The sequence below is a fragment of the Podospora pseudopauciseta genome, chromosome 6 (genome assembly GCF_035222475.1).
Source record: "Podospora pseudopauciseta strain CBS 411.78 chromosome 6, whole genome shotgun sequence".
Classification (NCBI taxonomy): Eukaryota; Fungi; Ascomycota; class Sordariomycetes; order Sordariales; family Podosporaceae; genus Podospora; species Podospora pseudopauciseta.
Genome location: NC_085895.1, coordinates 3,878,387 through 3,900,622, shown reverse-complemented (window position 1 = coordinate 3,900,622; position 22,236 = coordinate 3,878,387). Strand labels below are relative to the sequence as shown.

Below are 22,236 nucleotides of genomic sequence, written 5' to 3'. Positions count from 1 at the left end.
TCAGCCTACAGCCACATATCCAGCTCTTCTTTGCTTCCTCTGTCCTACTCTCCCGCATCCTGGCAAATGCATATGCTTCACCGTGCTTCTCATCCTCCACTCTGTCCGCAGATCACGCTCCCTATTTCCCCTCTCGCAAGGAGTATGACTCGCCGCCGTAGTTGTTCCATTGTCATGTCGTGCGGCTTAGCTCTCTAGCTTAATGTTGATCTATTCAAGATGACTTCTTAGGAGCCGCAGCGCCGTTGACATACTTGTTGACGTCAGTCGCGCCGTGAAACTGCCTCGCGACACCCTTGACAGTATCCCAAGCCTGGCGAGCCACAGGGGGAGTACCCTGAGCGCCAATCAGGTTGTCAACGCGCGCCTCAAGCTGGGCAAACGAGTTCTTGACATGGCTGCTCTGAGCGTAGCGCGCGCGAAGGAAAGCGGTGTAGACAGCGATCAGGATCCACGAACGGCGCTGGAAGAAGAGGGCAGACAGGAGGATACGAGCCCAAAGACCAATCTCGAGGCTGGCAACAACCGACATAGAGGAATCGTAGTACTTCTTGACGAAGCTGCCGATGGCATCAGCCATGGGGTGGGGCGCATACTGGGGCTTGCCGTTGGGGGAAGCGGCAGCACCTGGAACCAGCTTCTGGGGAGGAGCAATGGTTGGGATAACGTTGGCACGGGTGTATGTGGCGACGTGGAAGATCGAGTAGATGCCGTACGGGAGGAGCGCAAGAGGGTACTGGGGCATAAAGAGCCAGACGAGGGCCATCACTAGGACTTTTGTTAGCAAGCAGAACCTTGTCACCCTTCCGAAACCAGACATACAGAGGTATTGCACGTTCTCATCCGAGAGATAACCCAAGGCACCGCCGGGCTGCTTGGCACCCGTCTTTTGGCGAGCCCGCCATGTCTTGTACACCACGATGCCGTATGTGCTAGCCGCGGCAACGAAGGCAGACCGATAGCAGAACGAGGCCATGCCGCCGTAGTAGTTAAATCGTATCCATGAGAAGGCATATCTGGTGATGCAGAGGATAAGAACAGCGTGACTGTGGTCCAGGGTTAGCTTCATTTTCTCACTCTGCGGTGTCCAGCTCCGAGCTCCATGTTTGGATTTCATAGCGTGGCAGCATCGGCATCGGTATCGGATAAAGGCAGCTCAACATACCCAGCGAACCAAGCAACTACGACACATTGACATGTTAGCAGAGAACTTGCAACGACGTGCAGCAGTCCGGCAGTAGTGGTGATACCGAAAAGGCGACAGCAACGGGAGAAAATGCACACGTACACTGCAAGGTCGAGGCCAGTTTTTGCAGCCTCTGGGGAAGAGGCATGTCGGCCGGCGGCGGGGGAGCCATCGTGACGGTCTAGGGATAAAGGTAAAGGATTTTTCGTCGGAGTGAGCTGGAAGGTTGCGCACTTGGTTGAAGCTGGCGGCGTTTGGTGTTGTCGAGCTGCGAGCTGGGAGCTGGAAGAGGTGGCTGGTGGAGTTGTTTCGTACGTCGTCGAAAAAAGGTGGTGCTTTCCGATGGATGCTTTGTGAGTGCTCGGCAGTTTCAGTGGGACGTGCGTCACTGACGTTCTTCGCTCAGCTGCAGGGGTCTGACGTTGCTTTGATGGGCCGCGGGAAACTGCGTTGGAAGCTCGAGGACCAGTTAGTTGCTACTGGGTTTGAGAGCTGTGTTTGGATTCGGGTATCAATAATTTACATAGACAATGAAGCAAAAAAAAAAGAAAAGAAAAGAAAAAAAGGAAAAGAGCGCGCGTAGTTTCAGGCTGGGAGAGAAGGTTAAAAATGACTGCACACAGACTGTCACCAGATTGTCGTCATCACCGGAAGCTCCCAGCTGACTGGAAACTTGGCAACCTACGGATACCTAGCTTCACGTGGAGCTTGGACGTTTATCGAGAAGACGCTGGAACATGCAGGGACGCCTTGTTTTCTCTTGACACTACGCTACCTTATCAATGCCTCAATCCATTGTTCCATGCTTTGGGAGTATTGCAGTCATACATTCCTAGGCTCTGATATGTCAAATTTTCATCTTGTCTTTCAAGCCCTCCGTTTGACTCCGTTGGAAAACGGTAGTTGTTCGTTCTTACCCCACCAACCGAGGGCCAATGAGAGCCTCTCAACACTCCACCCAGCGGACAGTTTATTCCGGAGATAAGCCCCAGCCAAAGCTAATATTCTGTGGCTTCTTCTCGGAAAAAGGGGCACACGGCACCATCATCACCACGAGGAGTAAGCTCTGTCCAACTGATCATAAACCATATCGCAATTCACTGGTCATATGCACAACAGCGACTGCATTATTGATGGGTGAGAATAACTTCAGATATTGTGGTATATAGCGCTGCAAAATAATGTACATTGATGCTATCACGTTGCTTCGGAAGACAGGGAGACCACCCATTCTGCCCAGAACTCCCAAACTCCCAGGCCTGAACAAGCACATTTCCCCCCTTAAGATCATAACCATGCCTCCTTCGCCGGCAAAGGCCACCCTACATCCTCCCGTTTCACCTCTGACGAGGATTTGGGAAGTGTATTTACCGGCGGCTCAGGGACCGGCTGATATGGCGCTTCCAGCGGATCCTTTTCCAACGGACTTGTGAGAATATCACCATAGATCTTCTCGGCGCTGTCCATAAAGTGAGAAGACGCCGTCCGCCGGCTGAGCGCCCTGCTGATAGCAATCGACGAGGGCGTCATGCTGGGCTGATACCAGGTTGACCCACCAGATGCGTCGGAGGCGGAAGGTTGATGACCAAAGTAACCCGACATCACACTCGGAGAAGGGGTCGTTTGAGAATGAGACCGCATGTGAGCTGGTGGTGGTTTCGCCATCCTTGGCGACCTGTGGGATCTAGAACGTGACATGCCCCGAGGCACCCTGTCTAAAGATGACCGTGAGGGTGGGGGCTGTGTCGATGGCTTGGGCGAGGGCATTGCTTGTATTGGTATCATGCCCGATTGAGGTGAGGGTGGTGTCGGTGGGAGCTCTTCCACATGGTGCAAGTCTGAGGGACCTGTTGGGGTCGGCTCAGTAGGTCGGGGTGGACTTGGCGCGAAAGAGTTTCCTGCATCGCCTTCCTCCTTGCCTTCAATCCAAAATTGTCGTTGACCGGTTTGTTGACCTGTCGATCCCTGAGGGCTTGGTAGCTCCTTGACAATGTAGGAAACAATGGCTCGGTCGAGGGCAGCATTCATTTCATTTTCTTCCTCTTGCGCACGTTGCTTAGCTTTGCGACGTCGCGTGAAGAAAAAGAACACGAGCAGAGATATAAGTGACGAACCAACCACCGAGACCGCGACAGCAATGCCGACAATAGCTGGAGACACACTGGACTCATCTCCATTGTCTACTTGTGTCTGTCTCACTGTTAGCATTACTACAAGAACATCCAAGGGACTGCAAAGCCTTACCCGATAGGTATCATTGCTTGTCCTTGGGATTGTCGAGGTGGCCACTGCTAACACCTCGCTGATGCTACTAGCAGCTGATTCTTCCACGGCAGAGAGCGCCTTGGCAGCAGAAGCCTCCGCTGCCGCCAGCGCTTTCGAGGCGGATGCTTCCGCAACCAACAGCGCACTCGATGCCGATGCGGCAAGATACTGGGTTGAAGATTCCAGTTGGTTTATGGAAACCGCAAATTCTCGTGACAGAGACACTGCGCTGGCTGTTGCCGAAGCGAGTGCTTCTTGTAGCGAGTCTATTGACTCAAGAAGCTCACTGATGTCGACAAAGTTGCGCTTTCGGGGAGTCGGGCTCGAAGTGACGGTGGCTGTATAGTAGGCTGTTGATGTGGTTGACACAATCCGCTGTGATGGTTTCGTTGGTGTCGGTGCTATTGTTGTTGATGTCCTCGACATGTGATTGACCTGAGCGTGACCATCTTGACGTCTACGGGTCAAGGTCTGTGGTCGAGGTTGTGGCAAAACATGTATTGCGTTCGAGTTCTGTTCGACGTCGTTCGAGGATGATGTTCGAGTGGCGGCGCCATCGCAGAGGAATGCTATTGAGCAGACGAACAACCCCAACAACATATCTGGCGGCCATCTTCTCTGGCGTGCCATGTTGAGACCCGGATGCTGAAGGACCGGGACGCCATTGATGGCATCTCGTTCGCAGAACAATAGCACTTGGGCAGACTAGATCAAGACGAACACGAATGGAATGCCCTACATTGAGCTAACGACTTCAAGTGTGCTGAACCATGCTGGATAGGAAAAAAATACCGGAGAACCGGGTCACTCGACACGGTCATCATACACCAAGACAAGCACTTGCTTGGATGTCTGGTCGACCGTTGAGGTCTGTCTGGCGTAGCACCAAGAAAGCGATAGGGGATCATTGGGCATTCCATGTTTACTTTTTGCCGCTGGCGGTGGACCGGAAACGGCTTGGAAACCTCGGAGGCGTTGAGGAAGTGGGCGGTGGTACGTCGTTCCCTGTCATGAACTTTGGATGACGGAGACAACACTCGGCCAACTGTGTACTTTTCCTGCACAACGGTCCTCCGGGATGATGGTCCGAAATGTCAAGCAAGTTGACCACATGGAACTGGATACCGCAGAAGATCAGATAAAATATCTGTCAAGATGTCAGTAATCATGTTTTGCACCCGTCATCACGTTGTAGAATCTCGCAAACAACACTCGAGTCAGTCCCTCCCCTCGCCGCCTCACTTTGAAACTCATCGTGTCAAGCCGCCTCCCCGGTCGAAACTCGGGATGATCAGTGTCTGCCAAGAGAAGAAAACGTAAAGAAATCTCCAAAACCTGTCTTTCAGATCCAGGATTCCATCACCCATCCAAAACAAAACAAAAAATGTCCCAAGTGAAAAAGCCGTTGAAGCTGCAAAAGAGTGATGGTGGTCGATGTTCAGCCTTGTCAATCCCGCCAGCTGCCAACTAAGCCTGCCAAAACGCCCTATCATCCCTGCCAAACAAACCCCACCGGCACCGACCCCCACATTTCCCCTCCACGTTCCAGACCGCGCCCGCCCAGCAATTCTGCCATCAAGGTCCCCTCCATCCACAACCGTCTCCCCCCCCAAAAAAGCGAAGCTATTCCCAACTTACAACACCCCCTTCCCCCCCACACCACAACCCTTGCCCCAACCCCATCCCCAAAATGTCCTCCATATCCATCGCCTCCATCCCCCGCCTCCGCCCCTCAACCCTTTCCACCCTCCTCCTCGACTCCCCCTCCCCCACCTCCATAGCCATCATCGACGTCCGCGACGACGACTACATAGGAGGCCACATCCGCGGCGCCCTCAACTTTCCCTCCCAGACCCTCGACGCCACCCTCCCAACCCTCATCCGCAAGCTCCAAGACAAAGAAACCGTCATCTTCCACTGCGCGTTATCACAGCAGCGAGGTCCCGGTGCGGCACTCAAGTACCTGAGGGAGAAGGAGAGGCTTGCCAAGCTGGAGGAGCAGCAAAAACAGCAGCCACAAAAAGAGGCGGAGGCTGAGGGAGAAGGGGAAAACAAGAAGCCAGCTGTGGAGCAGAGAGTATATGTTTTGGACAGGGGGTTTGTTGGGTGGCAGGAGGCCTATGGGGAGGATGAGAGGTTAACCGAGGGCTACAGAAAGGAGCTTTGGAAGGATGGGTATTGGATGTGATCACTACTATCATGTTACAATGCTCTTTTGGGGTCAAACTAAGCATTCGGCGTTGACGGGCAGGAAGAGCATCGGCGCACGGAAATACCAGCATCATTGCTGTCTAAGGTATCTAGCACAAACTTTGTCATCAAAGCAATGCTTTCCACCCACCGTACATGCGTATCATTTCCCATTAAAATCACCTTCCATTGCTCAAATCAGCATGCACGCAAGGGTAATACACCATGCTATTTAGGAATTACTCAACATTCCTCATCGGCTAGCTATACACATTACCTTTAGGCGTACTCAGAACCAACGTCTCCCCAACCACCCAGCTTCAAAACCATCCGCAGGATCAAACGCCCTCTCGGTCCTTTCATACTCGAGCTCGCATCTAGCATCAATAGGACGAACCACAAACACGCGTTCATCCTCATCAAAATACGCCCCCCCAGTCGTGGCCTGCTTACGAAACCCACCGCCCCTGCAAGCGGAAATTACAAAAAATGCTCTTTCAACTGTTTCAAAGCATCGCTTGGTACGAGTCTCCATCGAATCGTTGCACTAAAAGAAGCCAACAGTGTTACCATTGCATCCCACAGCTATGCACTTTTTGGGTCCCAGCGTACACATCTTCCCATCTTTATACTCTTGCATGGCGTTGTTCCACCCCCCCCCTGGCATCTCCAAAGTCGGCTAGACGGCCGACAACAGAGGAGCATTCATACTCCGGGGATTGAGAGATCTAGTGAAGAGTTTAGTATCAGTATCAAGTCACTGCCTCAAAAACACACCTCAGTCGGGGTACTGCTCATGAGGCCAGATGTCCAGCTGGAGGATAAACAAGTGGCAAAAGCTGTCGTTTGGTGTGCTGAACCTGAGCGGCACGTCTGTAAGGGTCCTCTAGGTCTTCGGGCCAGATTCCCGTGTATTTGCCCCGCGTCTCCAGCGTCGTGTCGTAACTCAAATTGCACCCTTGCCCGCGTGGATCGGTGACGATGATGCGAGATTCGTCGTCAAACTGTGTCTGCCCGGAGGAACGTATGCCAATCATGCACTGGATAAACACCTGACCAGCGTATTCAGTCAGCTCTCTCCACAACGCTGTTTTGGTGTTGTCCGAGTCGTTGCACCAGTACGCGCCGCCCGTTGAGCGTTCGCACATGATGGGAACACATTGCTTCCGAGGTACAACCGACAGTGTTGTCATGATTGTCGAGTGATTGAAGCTCGGTGTCCACGTAAGCCAAAGCCATGTTTGGTCAACGGGCTGGCCTCCAACCAGAACACAGTCGGCTATCTGTGACCAAATATCAGTACGAAAGCCTAGTGACAACATGATGATATAGGGAGGAAACATGCAGGCTTTGAGACTCTGGTGAACGTAGTATGCACTGCTGTGTTGGGGCTGGTTGGCTGATCGGAGTCATGTGTCTCGGTTGCTGCCTCCTAGGCAAGGTGGGGATGTAAAGTCTCGTCTTCGCTGGGGGCTCTGAGTGACTCTACGGATTCTTCCGGTATCGCCATGGGCTCTGGCACTAAAGGTAGAGGCTCTGGGGGTGGTGGTGGCACGGCCTGAAAACCCCAGGTCAGTTGGAGGCAAGGTGAGGCAGAGGACCGGTGATACATACCGCCGCAAGTGCTCCCGTGCTAAACGCAAACGGAATGGCTGCAAGGCACGAGGATAGTTTCATGGTGGCTGTTGGTGTCTGGCTTCCGCCAAAAATATCGCGTTGCTCTGAAGAGATGCGGGTGATGATAACGATACTTGGGTGACAAGCCGCCCAGGAAGGTGTCGGATCGGGTGAAGATTGAGCTGTCGTCGAGACAGATTGGAAAAAGACTGGAGAACCCCTCATTTGTCTGGAACAGACCAAAAGAACGTCTGGATTAGCACCTGACACGCTATAGTAGAGGAAGGAACATTTGTGTCACCTGGCTAATGACGGACGTGAGCAACTGGCATACATCTGGAAAGAAGTAATCTTCGACAGAAGCAAATGAAAGCCATCATTCAAACACATTGGAAGGAACAACAATACCTTTAAAAAGCCAAAAAGAGACTGGACATACTAGGAATCGAACCTGGGGCCTTCTCATGGAGCAGCATACTTGTATCGTTGAAACCTATACATCTGTTGGAGCATTTAACAGGAGCACTGCAACAACACTTTTTGCAACTAAGACGTCTTGACCACTAGACCATACGCCCTGGTATTTACTGTTACTATCATCACCAGTTCCGCATCTTATAACTTTGAAACTCAAGAAACCATTTCCCATCCTTCATCACCATAGCAACCTCCGGTCACACACCCACCACACCACCATCCCCATCGCGCCTCTCCTGCCGTCGCACCTCTTCCCTGAACACGTTCCTCCCTTGATGCTGATTCTGGCCCGCCATCATATTCACCGCATTCATCCTCAACCCTTGGATATCCGTCGTCACAACTTTGATGTCCTTCCCTCTCAACCCACCACCACCACCACCCATCCGCTGCCGCTGGCTCCGTCCCTGCCCGTAACCCGAAGCGGATCTCAAACCACCGAATCCTCCGCGACCGCTTCTGCCCATCCACTTTGTTACCATCTCACCTACCTTGAACGATGGATGTCTTCGTTTGTAGATCATGCAGCACGCCAACGTGATAGCCGTCAAGAAACCAAACAAGATCGGGAGTGCGATGGTGATGGGACTTGGACCTGTATTCTCACTCGCAGGAGAGGGCGGCGCGTTGATCGTCCCTCCATTGACCGAGTTAGTACTCGTAGGTCGTGTGGGCCCTCGAACAAGAGTCACGGTTGGGCCAGGGAAGCGGTCGTTGCCTTCGAGGACTGTGCCATTCCCGTCTGAGTCGGTGAAAGGTTCTGCGATGGAGAGGACGGCGATCAAAGACGGGACATCGGCGTCGTCAATATAAGAATCGAGGATTGACCAGTTGAAGGTGCCGAGGGCGGGGTTGAGGACGTTGGAGGTGAAGCCTTCTGTGCCGGTGCTCAGGGTCGAGTTTAGGCGTGACAGAGGGGTGTTGGAGGGGAAGAAGTCGGCTTGGATGCGGATTTGGCGCGGGCGTGAGGTGGGTGAGGTTGCGAAGAAGAGCGGGGACCAGATTACTTTGTGAGGTTAGCCACTAGTAAGGGAGGTGGTGAGGTAGGACTTACCTCCAACGATATTTCCTGTTTGGAGTTGCGCGCCGTTTTCGGGAGCGCAGAAAGGTGTGTCGCTGTCCGGTGGGTTGTCACACATGATTGCGGATGGGGCATATACAGCAGTCAGTAGAAAGAAGGCTTCCAGAGCCTATGATGCTTCAATGTTGAGTAAGGTACAGCGGAGGAATGTTTGAGTAGGCACGACATGGAAAAGGGGCAAGTGGTCCACCTTTGGGGGGCAAGTTATGAGCGATCGATTTTTGTTCATTTTTTCTGCGCGCCATGTCCTTCACCATCACAGCCGAAATGCAACCACACACCATCATAAGCTGTATCATATCTTATGCTGGTGTAAAGTGGGAGTGGTGTGCATCACGGACCCCCTTTTCATCCCACTGCAGCTGGATGTTGAAACACAACCGGGAGCCCCAAACCCCTGCATGGTCACCACCATCCACGACGGGACTTGAAAAGCAGCACACACACGGTTTTCCGGTTTGCTTGACGGCCCGAGAGGCACCCTAAAACGCATTTTGCCGGGCGGTCGATCGTGATTGATGTGCTGCTTGTTCTGGTGCGGCTGTTCCTGTTTGGATGGAATCCAATTGATGAATCGGATCGTTCATGATCAACTGGCTACCTACCTAGTACCCACGTCGTGGACAAAATAACCGGCACGGCAAAGGTAAGGTACCTAGGTAGGTACTGCTGACTCATGGCCATCTCCAGATCTTGCTCCAGCAAATTCAGTATTCCAACGAAGACATCTTTCTGTCCCTCATTGCCTCCCATCCCGCTGTTGTCAAAGTCTTCGTACTTGATACACTTCCTGACCGCCTTGTAGTAGTTTGGTCCTCCCAATGTGTTGACGGTCGAGAGAACCTGCATTACAGCTTCATATAGCTGGACAAGATGCTCTGAAGATCTGCCTCTTTTGGCCTGACTTTCGATAATACTTGCCAAAGATGACTTCAATAAGAAGTACTCCGAGAGCCAGTAAGGTTTGGTGGGTAGCGTTTGGCGGTGGCCGAAGAACTAGCTTTAGATTAGGGAAGGGTTTCACAACGAACACTTCTCTAAACTGTATCACCCCATTCTGACGTGCTAGATACAGGTCGTTATGCGTAGGTGGGCGAAAATACCTTTATTCCAGTCTGTTATTAGTAACCATGATATGAACGCCGTGGGATCGTGAACTTGGCCTACCAATCTGTACCCCTGAATGGGCAAACGCTCGAGGCGATGGTCCAGGCCAACCACAGCTTGTCTCCATAAAGAAAAGGGGAGACTGCTGGGACTTCACCTGACAAAACTGATCGTAAGGGGACTAGATTCCAGTCACGATCTTGGCTTGGGTTCCCAAGCGGATAGACTTGATAGGCCCTGGCAGTTGATAGTGCTGGGTCACGAATACACCCACAGCACTGACCAGCCGCCTGCTTGCCAGACTTCCGGATGCTCTGGCACAGGTTATCAATCCTCTCGAGAACAGCCGACTGGGATTGGCTTTGACGGTTGTCTGCCGTCATCAACGATGAAAATCTGACTCCGGTTGCCGATGTTGCAGTGGGATGTTGAGGACTTTTAGATGCTGGCGACAAACAATGACAGTGACAAGAGATTCCATATTTTGGCGCTGCCCCAGTGAACCCCCCCAGTATCAGATCCAGTTGATGTCGAGGAGACAGCAACAGAGAACTTGAATCTTCCCAGGACCTCTTCGTCTTCGTCGAATTGTGGGAGATGAGTGATGGGGCGGCTCATCAACTTCAACCCAAAATCGTGAAGCCCAGGGCATTTGCATGTGACTGTTGATCGAATAGCTCCGTACATGCTCCCGGAGACATCGCGCAGTACCTTGTAGACCTTCCCTTGCGAACGACGTTGGCGAGTCGGCTCTAGTTCGACACTCATTTCCAGTAAGTCTTCAAGGCTTGAGATGCCGTTCTTCAGTCTGGACAACTCATGTTGGTATTCCGAACGTCGTAAAACAAACAGAGCCCGTCTATACTGGCTGTTTTGGTTGTCTGTGACCATTCAGAACCCGGCTCCCCACGACAAATTCAGACAGAAGAACTGGGTGGACGCTGCATTTTTTGAAGAGCGCGATATTGCACATGTCCGCGATATGTTTCCGTTATCTAACACATCTGACAGAACGCTTGGGCAAGGCTATCTCTCGGCGGCGGCAGTCCTTCAAGTACAGAGAGCTTCATCACCACAAGCTGGCCTATGGCCTTGAGGGGGGAAGCGAGGACGACGAAGCTGCACAAAGTACCGTTGCGTCATCAATCCCGCATCGTCTCAAAGATCAGAACAAAATGAAGCCAAGATTGCAACGGGCAGTACTAGACGAGGATGATGCCGTCTCAGTACGGACAGATACAACATACAGTAGCTCGTTGTTTACGGGGGATAGGCCGAGAATTCCCCCCATTCCTAAAGCTGCCGCTGATGGTTCGTTTGAATGCCCATTGTGCTACATGATGAATACAGCCACAACCACCCGAACATGGACTAAGCATGTGCTGGCCGATCTCAGACCATACATATGCTTGTCTCCTGATTGCGCAATGTCCACAATCGACTTTCAGACACGCAACGAATGGATGCGGCATGTTTTAAACAAGCATTGGAAGACATGGACCTGTCCCCGCTGCGGGGATCACTTTGACTCTACAATCGAGTTCAAAACGCATGTTGTTGACCTACACATGATGTTCCTAAGTGAATCAGATATGGACAAGGTCATTGATGGATGCGGGAAGCCCAAAGCTCTCGGGTCAGGTGCATATGCCAGCTTTGCCAGGAGAAGCTTAGCTCAGCTAAGGACTACTTCCGACATCTAGCGCGTCATCAGCGTGATGTGGCGCTTTTTGCACTGCCTAAATTTGGCGAAGATGATGAGGTTGGCGGTGGGGGCGATGGGGATTCGCCAGATGATGGTCGACTCCTTCAGAAGATAGCGAAGATGGCATAAACCTTCAAAGACCGCAAAAGAAGAGTGATGATCGGAGCGAGGGAAACTCCGATCCATCGAATGATGATGAAGCGTCACCAATACAAGAATGACAAGAGAATCAGGGCCAAGGAGAGGCTAGGGGTCGACTAGGAGAGAAGCTCACACCAAAATTCAACGAGCCCGCCACAACGATTAGCCAGAATGAGGCCAAGAAGACACTGCCACTGAAAGGAATTCTTAAGAAACTGAGAGCACAATTCCCTGAACTGTTTCCTGAGTGGGATCGCGAGTAGATCAATGATCCGCGCCAGAACAAATGGACGAAAATCAGTCGCTCACTAGTCGATCCTGAAGTACTCGATCTAGGCCTGGAGGAGTTTCATACGATAGAAAGCTTCGTCGTCGTGCACAGATTTCTCTCACAGGAGAAAATTAAGTCCTATGTGGATCTCACCAAAGCTGTCAGGGGTAATCTCGAGCCACCCACCCACAATGAGTAGGCATTGCTTTACTAACCCTCATACTTTGCAGAGCGAAATCGTCCCGCCCAATACCGGTCCAATGCTCAAAGTTCACCTGTGGATGCACAACCGAGACTTGAAAATGAAGAGTTACGGACTCTAAATATGGTTATACAAGACGGTTTCACGCCCGTCAGCCATCACAAAGCCAAACCGAGCCTATCAAGAGGCGCAACGAGAAGTTGCATCGACAGTGAGGTGGAGTCTACACGTCCAGAACTTCAGCCTAAGCTGCCACGTGAACGCCGTGGGTCAAGAAAGGACAGTCAGAGTCGCAGGGCCAACGCCGATGATGAGAGTGGATATGAACCAGGTTAGGTGCGTGCAACAAGGCAGCAAAGATACCGGTTTTATTCTTGAGATGCTCTTGCAGGCCTTGAGACCAGTAGCCTCCCTCGCGCATCAGAAAACGTCCTTCCTTCCACGGGGACATCAGTTGGAAAACTGGGAGATGGGCGTCGTGTCATGGTTATCGAAATGAGGATGAAGGGTGAAAGGGATAGCCACCCTTGAGCACCTGGAATAACATACAACTATTGACGTTGAACCTCAGAGAATACATCATATGGTCAAGTAAAATAAATATGCGGCGCCCACAACAAAATCCCCTTCTTCAAAAAGTTCTCATCAGCTCTCATATCCTCCGGCCCAGTGAGCACTTCTCCATCATGCGTAGGAACAACCAGCACCTCGGGCAACGCCGGGACATTCTCAGCCCACTCTGGCACACTCTCCCAACTTCTCTCTTCCATTGGCACGTTTCGAGCTGCTTCCGCCTCGTCAGGGGTCATGAGTGACCTCATCTGCCGGCTAAGCCCCAACTTGACACGCGCGTTGAACGACTTGACCAGCATGTAGGTACACCCTGCCAAAAAGGCATAATGTTCATGGCGTTCAAGATCTGTTAAACCCGGTGAGTCAAATCCTGGATCGGCGACTTTGGGGTCTGGGATCTTGGAGACAGTCCAGGAAGGATCCGACTTTCGCCAAAATGCTTCGAGCTCATTGCGGTAGGCTATTTGGTCGTCTAAGAGGAAGAATTCATAGAGTCGGTATAGCGCGTAGAGGGACGAGTCCTCAAAGACACCGCGGGGGCAGGCAAACTTGCGCTGGCGGATTTGGTCGCGGTAGGTGGAAGGAGATTGCAGGATCTGTCGGGGAGGCGGAGGTGGAAAGGTTGGAAAGTCGAAGTCTTGAGCAACATATTCCTCCTCTTCAAAGCGGTCGGTGGCTGAGAATTGAAAAGTGCGTATGCTCCGTAGTGTGTCCCGAGCTTTGACCCATAATCTTTTGGCTCTGTTGCCATCGGGAGATGCCATGTTTGCGGAATGGGATACGTGTTAAGTCGAGTTTCGGTGGTGAGCCTTTCAGAAACCGGCAAATGGGCCGATTTAAGCGTTACGGGTGTTGGTTTTTTGAAGGTTGTGGGCAAGAGTGAATCACGATGGCCCTGCTTTTATGCCTGTGGTGGTTGTTGGGTTGCATGTGAAGGTCTGCGTTTTTGGCAGTTGGTGACAGACAGTGGGGGGAAAAGGTACCCCAGACTGGAACCTGGAAATTAGGCGCCGTGCCAGGTGTGCGCCCTTGATGCTGCAACCAACGAGCTGCATAAGCCGTAGGGGTTTTCAACCAAGTAATCACTGGAGCTACCAAGCATGAGATGTACCTACCTTAGGGCTGAGAGGGCGAAAGGGTCATGAGCGCAGTTCAGCAGTCCTCTGCAACGTGCATTGGGTCATTCCTTGATCACTCACGGCTGAGCTCCTTTTATCACAATTCAGTCGCCAGGGCAGTTCTTTGCAAAGTCCAACCATCAATTCAATTCAGAATTATCAAGCCCAGAACTCCATTCACATAAACATGTACTCGAGCTCTATTGGCATATGGAAAGTAACAAGAAAAGCCTCAGGCAAACGCATTCTTACCACCATACTGTCTTCGATATGCTGGGTTCACCTGATTGCGCAACACATCCTCAGTCATCTCATGATGATACTGTCTTGCCCATCCCAGCGCAACCCTGACCGGCACAGGTTTGTTGCCATGCGCCTGAATGTACCGATGGATATACGTGACAGCATCCTGGAGGTCATACGGTCGTGCCTGGCTGCCTCCCGTCAGGATGCGATTGATCTTTGCAGAAAATGCATATGCCCATGGAGCTGCCAAGATCGTCAAACCCCTATCCCTCCCCTGAAAGACAATCACGTTTTGAGCTCTTGCAGCCTGTGTGATCTCTGCGTGCAGTCGACCAGACATCCACATCTGAGTTTCAGTGTTAAGCCAGTCTGTTCCCAGGCCTGGTATAGCTCTTTGTGCGTCATGCATCGCTTCGTCGACGAGGTGGCGGGCGCTGTTGCTGAAGTCGGAACCGAAGATATCGACGTCGTGGGTCATTTGTCGCGAGCGAAGGTAGAGTGTGTTGACAGCTCCGCCAACAGCGATGACACTGATGTGGTGTCCCCGACTCGCAATGTAGTGGGAGACGCGTTCGAGGGCCTGCTTCAAGACATTGGCGTTGATATCCCTCGTCTCAGGCCTAACTGGAACGCCATGAGCGTCTAGTCGGTTTCGAGGAATGTGAATAGTCACATCTTGTGGTGCGCCAATCTGGATTCCGCCCCCGGGTTGGCAGCCCTTCTTTTTGGCAGGCTTGCTACCGCCACAGCCCATGGTATGGACTTGACCGAAGTGGAAGATAATAATGCCAGGAAAAAACAAATGTAGGTACGGACAATGCCCTTCGGTTGGGGAAGCCACATCATCTGAGGTGAGTAAAAGCTACAAGACCCCCCATTGTCTTATACGATTCTGACTTCCAGGTCCTCATCACCAACCATTTCATCCTGAGCTCAAAATAGACATTGATCCAGCCACATGAAAATAAACTACAGGGCCATGGTCCAAATCTTGGACACTTCCGCGATAGTATTGACGACAGAAGATATGCTCCGAATCAGACCCATTCTGAACCAGTTGAATAACACGCTTGAACCAACCGATATGTTCTCAAACAAGCTGTCACCAACAGTACCAATGTCATGGGTCATGCTTGACAACGCGCGCTTAGAACGTTGAGCTGAGTGCTTCCTGGATGATCAGACACAGTATGGGCAGCCCATTACCACCTTCAACAGAACATCAGGCAGGTAACCGAATACCCATACCAGCAGTATTCACAAAGATAGGCCACTACTTATCTTGGAAGTGTCCTACTTTAGATTTATCACAATTAGGCTCAGTTATCGACACCATCCCGCCACATTTGCAATGAAGGTCGGTCAAAGATGCCGCACTGTGCTGAATGCCCGAACAGAGAAACGCTATGCTGATTGGTCAGCCAACAATCGAATGGTATGAGGTGAACAATTGAACCAACAAACCTGGAAACAACTCAATCACGCAAATTTCGCATCAACTTTCACATTCGAGTTGCTTGGATATAGACCCAAGCACACAACCTTGGTCAACCGCCTATTTTGCCAGCACCGCGCAAGCGGATTTTGCCTCGATGCAGCAGCCAACCATCAACATCAAGACACGCTGTCGGCGGAAGCTGGACCTGACAACGAAGCTCTTGAACCTCCATATCTCGAATTTGCCAGCTTTATCCACCTCCAATGAGCAACCGAATGAAAGCCCTATACGGATAGTCTGTGTGTCTGATACGCACAACCACCAACCTGTCCTCCCACCTGGAGATATCCTCATCCATGCAGGCGACCTGACTGAGAGTGGCTCCTTTGACGAGGTCCAGGCAGGTCTTGACTGGCTTTCATCCCAGTCTCATCCCCACAAGATACTGATCGCAGGGAACCACGATGTTTTGCTTGATGAAATATTTCTGGAGCGATATCCAGACCGCCGCTATGGGGAGACGACGAGAACAAAGGCCGACTTGAATTGGGGAAGTGTGACATACCTTGAAGACTCGACGATGACAATCACTCTACCCACCAGGGCCGCACCACACGAACCCGAAGGTGTAACAAAGGGGATCGAAAGAAGACTCACGGTATACGGGAGCCCTTACACACCAATCTACACCCCGTCAGCGTTTCAATATCACCCCTCGCCTGAGTTCTGGGAAAACTCCAAGCTTGCAACCTTGCCACCGCAAGACAACCTGATCGTAGTCACCCATGGGCCCCCAAAATTCTACCTCGACCGCAGGGACTTTCACCGAGCCGGCTGTCCTTACTTGCTGCAAGAAATCACCCGACTCCGACCTCGGCTTCACGTATTCGGACACATCCACGCCGCGCACGGGAGGGTAGATGTCGTCCTCGACAGGGTGCGAGAGGCATATGACGATATCAGGATCGGTTGGGGCGGATGGGGAACACTGGCCTGGATGGCGGTATTGGTGGGCTGGAACAAGGCCAAGAGGGTGATTGGGTTTGGGAAGAGCGACGCGAGCAAGGCGACAACGTTTGTCAATGCGTCAGTGGTCGGGGGGAGACAAAATGAGTTGACGAATGATGTCGTCGTAATTGAGTTGTGATCCTGAGCGCCACCCTCGTTGCAGACGCCGTACATCAGGATTCCGCGCCGTGCCGAGAGGTGGAGTAGGGCTCGGAGCCGAAATGGTGGATGGGGTTGATTTCAGCTTCCAATTTTCACTTGACAGTACCCATGGGCAAATATTTCCGTTGATGGTATCTCGGGTAGCTGGGAAGGAGCCTCACAATTACTGAGACCGACGTTCCGCATTTGGCAATCGGCGAAGAATGCAAGTACCTCTCACCGAAACCCCGTTAAGACGAGATGGCCACGCCGGATCAAGGTTGACTGGCTTATGCCTTTCCGCACCGAGCCTCCAATAGTGTACTGGTATGTACTGGCATGGACGGTGTACATTCCTGCGACATCCTTCGCCCAGCATTCCGGATCGCCGAGGGAGAAAGGGCGCGGGATGGTGACACAGTCTTCACTTCTTGCATCAAATCGGCCTGGAACCACAAGAAGGAGCAAGGCATATTATGGTTTATTATGGTCTGGACCTGGTGGTTGGGCTCGAGTCAACTTGTCGGCTGCTCAAGGATATCTCGGGTTCTGATGCCCCATGCCACGGTCATCAAGGATAGTGGAGTCTACTGAATGCTGCGAGTCCTACTTTGTTCAGTAGTCGGACTCTTCGGGTTTACCCTACCGAACAATTCGAGGTTTGCCCAGACACGCGCTATCCCTGAAGTCGCTGCGGCCTTTAGGCATCACCAAAAGACGACTCACTAGGTGGCATCCAGAGCGAGTTAGAAGGTCAGAAGGAAGGAGCTAGCTTTGTGGGAGAAGTACAACCTGGAAGGAATATTGCAACCTGACTCATCTATGTGGCTGGTGGCCGGCATCTGTGGCCGTTACTATCTTCTTCACCACCAAAAACAGGGGATACGAAAGATCAAGATTGTTCCATTGCAACATACCGAACCTGATCGAATTATCACCTGGTGCTTGGCCATAGCATTTCCCGGGTGACAAGGTGGCGCCGCGGGATGAGCCCAGCTGCGGCTCGTCGAGAGGTCAGTATGTAGGACCTCTCCCGCGTGGTGGAGGACAGCTGAATCATATTTTCCTAACCATCCTGTACAGACCCTACACGCCGCATGCGACATGTATGGACGGCTTGCCTAGCTAGAAGGTCAGTCTTTCTGAGCATCAGGTCGGTGAAGTGCCGGTGCCCCATTGCCCAGACAATTGCGAGGGGCCTATTTTTGAGAAGCGTATGTCTCGTAGGTGCCCATGAAACAAAATACAGTTGCAAGCCACACAGGATGGAAGGCAGCCAGATGCCGTATCGACCAGGACAGTGGAGAGAAAGGCAGGCGGTGCCATCTGATAGTGGATTGGCTTAAGACCACCAGCCCTAGAGCTCTATGACTACCTACCCAGTGATTTGGAATACGCCTTACACGCGAGCCAGATTCAGCGGTGGCCAAGAAGATTTGGGGTATGGTCGATCAATGGGTGATCTGGTTCGGTACTGCTCCCCGGCGCCGCGTGGCGTGTGGAGAGTCGGAGGATGGGCTCGCCTGGCGGGGTTAGCGGCAAGGAACCAACAACATTTTTTTTGACAACAGACGCCGGCAAGGCTTCGAACGACATGCGATATCACACCAAAAAAACAACAATCGGATAATTTTGTTCTTTCATCGCACAGGCGCGCACTGCCGTAAGGGTCTCTCTATTGCCAGCAGCACGACCAGCATTTGGGGGATGTGGGGGTATTTGGGACGGTTTCAGAGGGGCTGGGCGCAAGCAGCACCACTTGAGCCACTAGGCGGGCTATCTCCGTGCCTTCGACCATGGCTGCAAATAGCATAGCACAGCACGACGGTGTGCGGGCCACCTCGGACTTGTGCATACATTGCCCCCTTTTGACTTATACCGACAGAAGAACAGCAATTGTTTGGAGAGCCTCAGGATTGGACACCTCGGACTCGAGTCCTTAGGCTCGAGATGGGTTAGGTAATCAAGGATACTCACCAATCGCGGAATGCCTGGGACATGTCCTGGGCTCAGTCTCGATTACCAAAGGAGAAAGGTTTTTTCTTTCTTTCAGAGTCACCTGGAAAAAGTCAACTGTGAATGAACTTTTCGAATCCATCTAGGATTAGGCACCTGTATTCAACATCGCCTCTGCGTGGTCTTCTCACAGACCAAGTTCGATATAAAGCCATGGACCCTCCACCGTCATCTCAACAGCTAACATCATCAACAGCAAGCACCAGCGATCACAAGAACATCAACAAGCTCTCTCACCTCAAGCCAACGCCCGCCTTCACTCAGCTTACTAGTCATCGACTACACACCTCGCCAACCTCGCCTCTTCCCAGTCAAAACATCTTTCAACTCAGCAAAATGTCTGGATCCGACAGCTCAAGCACCAAGTGGGACGACATCCTCAAGCACGGATCGGCCCTCAGCATCGTCAGGCCTGATGTCGTCTTCACCCCATATGGAGGCGGTTCCAGCTCTGGCAGTTCGTCAGGGGGGTCTTCTTCAAACTCTTCCGGTGGTTCATCGTCTGGCGGGGTGAGTGCTGCTATGGCAACATTTGCCAGTCGGGTTTTTGCTAACATCATGCTAGAAATAAACGTATTATCCGGGTTATTCAACATTGAGGAGGTCAACTCCCATACACACTCGTTTCGAACCATTTCATTTACAGCATCAGCATAGCGACTTGCATGACACATTAGATCATAGACGGGCGGTTCTCGAGCAGTTGGGGAGAGGCATTGGCATCTACTAGATACGCCCGGTTGGCTGGATTCAATCGGGCAGCCCCCAAGGGCATTTGCATGGAGAACAGTTAGTAGGATCTGCTGGGTACGACGGGAGGATGGGTGCATGACGGGGGATTTTCCTATACCTACTTTTACAGCTTCGCTTCTTTTTACACGACTTTTACCAATTGAATCGCGCGATTTCAACTTCAGTTACTGGGTATTGCTGGACAACGTCTGTGATGTGATCTAGATGCCGGGCTCGGTTCCTGTAGGGTGATAAATCCCATGTAAATCCTTCCAGTGCCAAGGTGGTATTGTAGGATGGGGTGGTTTACAGCTAAAATCCTACTGCCGCGTCACTGTGGAATATGGCAGACTTTGACGACAAAATTCTGCCATGACACCGTTGTAGAGAGGATTAAACAATATGTCGGCTGATTGCGTTATGAGACCCATTAGTTTGAGATCAGCTACCTTACTGTTGCTTAAGCTCGACCTTGACGTCGAGGTTTAGCTCCTCCCCTCCACACCACAAACCCCCCACCCAACTTCGAGCTGAGACCCGAGACAGCGGCACCACTGACAATGCCGCGGGTACCTACTCGGCAGTCGGGACAACCCTTTCTCGGTTCAAAAAAGGAAACATTTTGCAAGCCATGCCGTGTGGCTTCTCTAGTTTTCCAACCATGTAGGGCGTATGGTGTATGTTGTTTCACGCCAAGCCAGCAGTTGCCCCCCCCCCACCTGAACCCACTCCGCTGAAAGGGTTAAGGTTTCCCTGTGCCGCAGCCTGGCCGTGCCTGGCCGCCAACAGATCCAACGGTCATAGGGGAGGTGATTGGGTGGAAAATAACCGGAATGGGGGGAATTTGGGAGCAGAAGGATTGTTGTATACAGAGCCAAGAAGCGTGACTCTAGCGGAAATCTGCCTTACTGCGCGCGCTAGTGAAGGGGGGGAAGTTCTATGGAGAACTGGAGGTTGCGGTAGGAGTTGCAAGGACTGCTTGGAATGGTAGTTACCTAGGTGAAGGGTTACGAATAGAAGGGTTGGATTGGTTGGGGTAAGCGCGCTAATCGCTGTTGTCCGAATGTCGTGGGTATGTAGTGACGAGGAAGGAATACTTTTGGTGGTGAGGACGGAGACGGGAATTATTGGTCCAAGTTTCACGACATGATCTGATAACCTCCCACAGCTGCGTGTAATGACATGCAGGTAGGTTATTCCTTACTTCTGTACTCTTTATCACGCTTACCAAAGCTTTCCCCTCTGAGTTCTAGAACAAAATGAACATGTTGACGATGACAGTGTGTTGGGGGCTGATCAGCCCTACGGGTGGGGCCCCGTGTGCCGGCGGATTTGTTTCGCAACCGACAAGGCACAAACCGAAACCTAAAAGCTAAAAAAAAACACGTGCAGGCAGAGCAGAGCAGGCCTTCTTCCAAAGGACGCGGACTGGGCCTAACGGATCAGGACCAACCGGACGGGCCGGTTCAGGCTCCCAGATTGTTGGTTTGTTTCCATCACCGGTGCGGGGTCGTTCGGGAGCAGAACGATGGTGAACACGGCCCCGCAGCCGCAAGCGACATGTCCCGGACGGGCCGCAGTTGACATACCAAGTGAGGGTTACACTGACGATGCTTGCACCACCTGACCTCGTTGAATGACTGCGGGGGGCCTACAGTTTGCTGTGAGCCATGTGAAGTGTCTTGTGTGTTGTCGCCCGGATATTCAGTCCATGCTATTGCCGAGGGCGGTAGAAAAAGTAGGGCAGCCAATTGCATCGGCATCATCGACGGAAGACAGTGGTCGAAATCATTCCATTGGAAGCAAGCGTGCAGCTTGTATACCCCCATATACACCCAATCAAAAGCACAGTTTAGATAACAGAGACTGTACTTTGCAGTTGGACCAATTGCTTGGTGCAAAGTAAAACTGTGTTTTGGAGCTGGACTGGTGAGGGGTTGAAGCTGGCTTTAAATCCGCCATCTGCTCAATTGTTGTGCTCTGCTTCTTTCTTTTCCATTCATCAAAACCCTTGCACTCAATTCTCTGTGAGGGCCAGTGATGGCCTTGGGCAGCAGTACCATTTCAAGTTTCATGTTGTGTCTGTCTTCATTGACGGACACACATGAGTGCTGTGGGCCCACCATCACTGGCTTGGGGGATTCAGCGTGGGCCACTCTCTTCTTCACTTCTTCCAGTTTTTGCCTTCCCTCTGCATCGACCGCCGAACGGTGAGTGAATGCCGAATGCTGAAGCTGCAGTACTTACTAACTTTCTGGCAGCCTTTGTCTTGATCACCAGGCAGTATTCTTCCGCCAGAACATCGCACTCCCAATTGCGTTCTCACATCCCCACCTCAGCAACCAAGCTCATCGGAAATACTTGGAGGCTGTTCGTCAAGGTACTCGGTATCCTTTGACAAGCAACCAGAAGCCTTGTTATCTCCAGGCGGCACGTTGTATGCTGAGGTGGGGATCTAAGAGCCGACATGGTCTGCGAGGAGGTTCTGGAGCTACTGTATTGTTCTTTCTCGACAGGGCCAGAGGGAAGACGGTGTTGGATGATACACTGTTCTCCTTCACAATGCAGGTACGTGCTCGGCTCCTTTGGACTTTGACGACATCAGGGACTGATGTTGTGGGAAGAGTCGAAGAAATTCAACCGCCTCGGATTTTCTTCCACCCTGCATTGCGATGTCCCAGATTGTACGGACCTGGAGCAAGTCGCTAAAAGGTACCGGTCG

At 51.9% G+C, this 22,236-nt stretch overlaps 12 protein-coding genes and 1 non-coding gene across 13 annotated transcripts; 4 read left to right on the top strand and 9 right to left on the bottom strand.

Moving 5' to 3' along the window:
- Nucleotides 1-214: 214 nt before the first annotated feature.
- Nucleotides 215-1,976, bottom strand: POM33 (Transmembrane nucleoporin; the record flags this gene model as incomplete). Its single annotated transcript, XM_062914792.1, has 4 exons — nt 1,289-1,976; nt 1,166-1,181; nt 823-1,046; nt 215-768 (listed from the first exon to the last, which is right to left on the bottom strand). Exons 1-4 carry the CDS (start codon nt 1,356-1,358, stop codon nt 215-217), a joined length of 864 nt encoding a protein of 287 aa, XP_062763556.1. The 5' UTR covers nt 1,359-1,976.
- Nucleotides 1,977-2,321: 345 nt separating this feature from the next.
- On the bottom strand, nt 2,322-4,081 carry QC763_609710 (uncharacterized protein; the record flags this gene model as incomplete). Its single annotated transcript, XM_062914791.1, has 2 exons — nt 2,322-3,376; nt 3,431-4,081. The coding sequence occupies 2 exons, from the start codon at nt 4,079-4,081 to the stop codon at nt 2,474-2,476; spliced, it is 1,554 nt and encodes a 517-aa protein (XP_062763555.1). The 3' UTR covers nt 2,322-2,473.
- A 292-nt stretch (nt 4,082-4,373) lies between these two features.
- Nucleotides 4,374-4,705, bottom strand: QC763_0100090 (uncharacterized protein; the record flags this gene model as incomplete). The annotated part of the gene is made up of 2 exons (XM_062906394.1): nt 4,374-4,598; nt 4,694-4,705. The coding sequence occupies 2 exons, from the start codon at nt 4,703-4,705 to the stop codon at nt 4,374-4,376; spliced, it is 237 nt and encodes a 78-aa protein (XP_062763554.1).
- A 436-nt stretch (nt 4,706-5,141) lies between these two features.
- Nucleotides 5,142-5,639, top strand: ibp1 (Cdc25 phosphatase Ibp1; the record flags this gene model as incomplete). Its single annotated transcript, XM_062914790.1, has 1 exon — nt 5,142-5,639. One exon carries the CDS (start codon nt 5,142-5,144, stop codon nt 5,637-5,639), a length of 498 nt encoding a protein of 165 aa, XP_062763553.1.
- Nucleotides 5,640-6,267: 628 nt separating this feature from the next.
- On the bottom strand, nt 6,268-6,789 carry QC763_0100070 (uncharacterized protein; the record flags this gene model as incomplete). The annotated part of the gene is made up of 2 exons (XM_062906393.1): nt 6,268-6,369; nt 6,469-6,789. The coding sequence occupies 2 exons, from the start codon at nt 6,787-6,789 to the stop codon at nt 6,268-6,270; spliced, it is 423 nt and encodes a 140-aa protein (XP_062763552.1).
- Nucleotides 6,790-7,073: 284 nt separating this feature from the next.
- QC763_0100060 (uncharacterized protein) lies at nt 7,074-7,483 on the bottom strand (the record flags this gene model as incomplete). Its single annotated transcript, XM_062906392.1, has 2 exons — nt 7,074-7,199; nt 7,256-7,483. The coding sequence occupies 2 exons, from the start codon at nt 7,481-7,483 to the stop codon at nt 7,074-7,076; spliced, it is 354 nt and encodes a 117-aa protein (XP_062763551.1).
- Nucleotides 7,484-7,688: 205 nt separating this feature from the next.
- QC763_0100050 lies at nt 7,689-7,836 on the bottom strand. Its single transcript has one exon. It is a non-coding gene; the product is annotated as a tRNA-Ala (tRNA).
- Nucleotides 7,837-7,932: 96 nt separating this feature from the next.
- QC763_609695 (uncharacterized protein) lies at nt 7,933-9,031 on the bottom strand (the record flags this gene model as incomplete). Its single annotated transcript, XM_062914789.1, has 2 exons — nt 8,790-9,031; nt 7,933-8,741 (listed from the first exon to the last, which is right to left on the bottom strand). Exons 1-2 carry the CDS (start codon nt 8,872-8,874, stop codon nt 7,933-7,935), a joined length of 894 nt encoding a protein of 297 aa, XP_062763550.1. The 5' UTR covers nt 8,875-9,031.
- Nucleotides 9,032-12,829: 3,798 nt separating this feature from the next.
- On the bottom strand, nt 12,830-13,579 carry QC763_609685 (uncharacterized protein; the record flags this gene model as incomplete). The annotated part of the gene is made up of 1 exon (XM_062914788.1): nt 12,830-13,579. The coding sequence occupies one exon, from the start codon at nt 13,577-13,579 to the stop codon at nt 12,830-12,832; it is 750 nt and encodes a 249-aa protein (XP_062763549.1).
- Nucleotides 13,580-14,165: 586 nt separating this feature from the next.
- On the bottom strand, nt 14,166-14,933 carry QC763_609680 (uncharacterized protein; the record flags this gene model as incomplete). The annotated part of the gene is made up of 1 exon (XM_062914787.1): nt 14,166-14,933. One exon carries the CDS (start codon nt 14,931-14,933, stop codon nt 14,166-14,168), a length of 768 nt encoding a protein of 255 aa, XP_062763548.1.
- Nucleotides 14,934-15,771: 838 nt separating this feature from the next.
- Nucleotides 15,772-16,764, top strand: QC763_609670 (uncharacterized protein; the record flags this gene model as incomplete). Its single annotated transcript, XM_062914786.1, has 1 exon — nt 15,772-16,764. The coding sequence occupies one exon, from the start codon at nt 15,772-15,774 to the stop codon at nt 16,762-16,764; it is 993 nt and encodes a 330-aa protein (XP_062763547.1).
- Nucleotides 16,765-18,845: 2,081 nt separating this feature from the next.
- QC763_0100000 (uncharacterized protein) lies at nt 18,846-19,698 on the top strand (the record flags this gene model as incomplete). Its single annotated transcript, XM_062906391.1, has 2 exons — nt 18,846-19,292; nt 19,348-19,698. 2 exons carry the CDS (start codon nt 18,846-18,848, stop codon nt 19,351-19,353), a joined length of 453 nt encoding a protein of 150 aa, XP_062763546.1. The 3' UTR covers nt 19,354-19,698.
- A 1,403-nt stretch (nt 19,699-21,101) lies between these two features.
- QC763_0099990 (uncharacterized protein) lies at nt 21,102-21,912 on the top strand (the record flags this gene model as incomplete). The annotated part of the gene is made up of 2 exons (XM_062906390.1): nt 21,102-21,724; nt 21,776-21,912. The coding sequence occupies exons 1-2, from the start codon at nt 21,619-21,621 to the stop codon at nt 21,910-21,912; spliced, it is 243 nt and encodes an 80-aa protein (XP_062763545.1). The 5' UTR covers nt 21,102-21,618.
- Nucleotides 21,913-22,236: the final 324 nt, after the last annotated feature.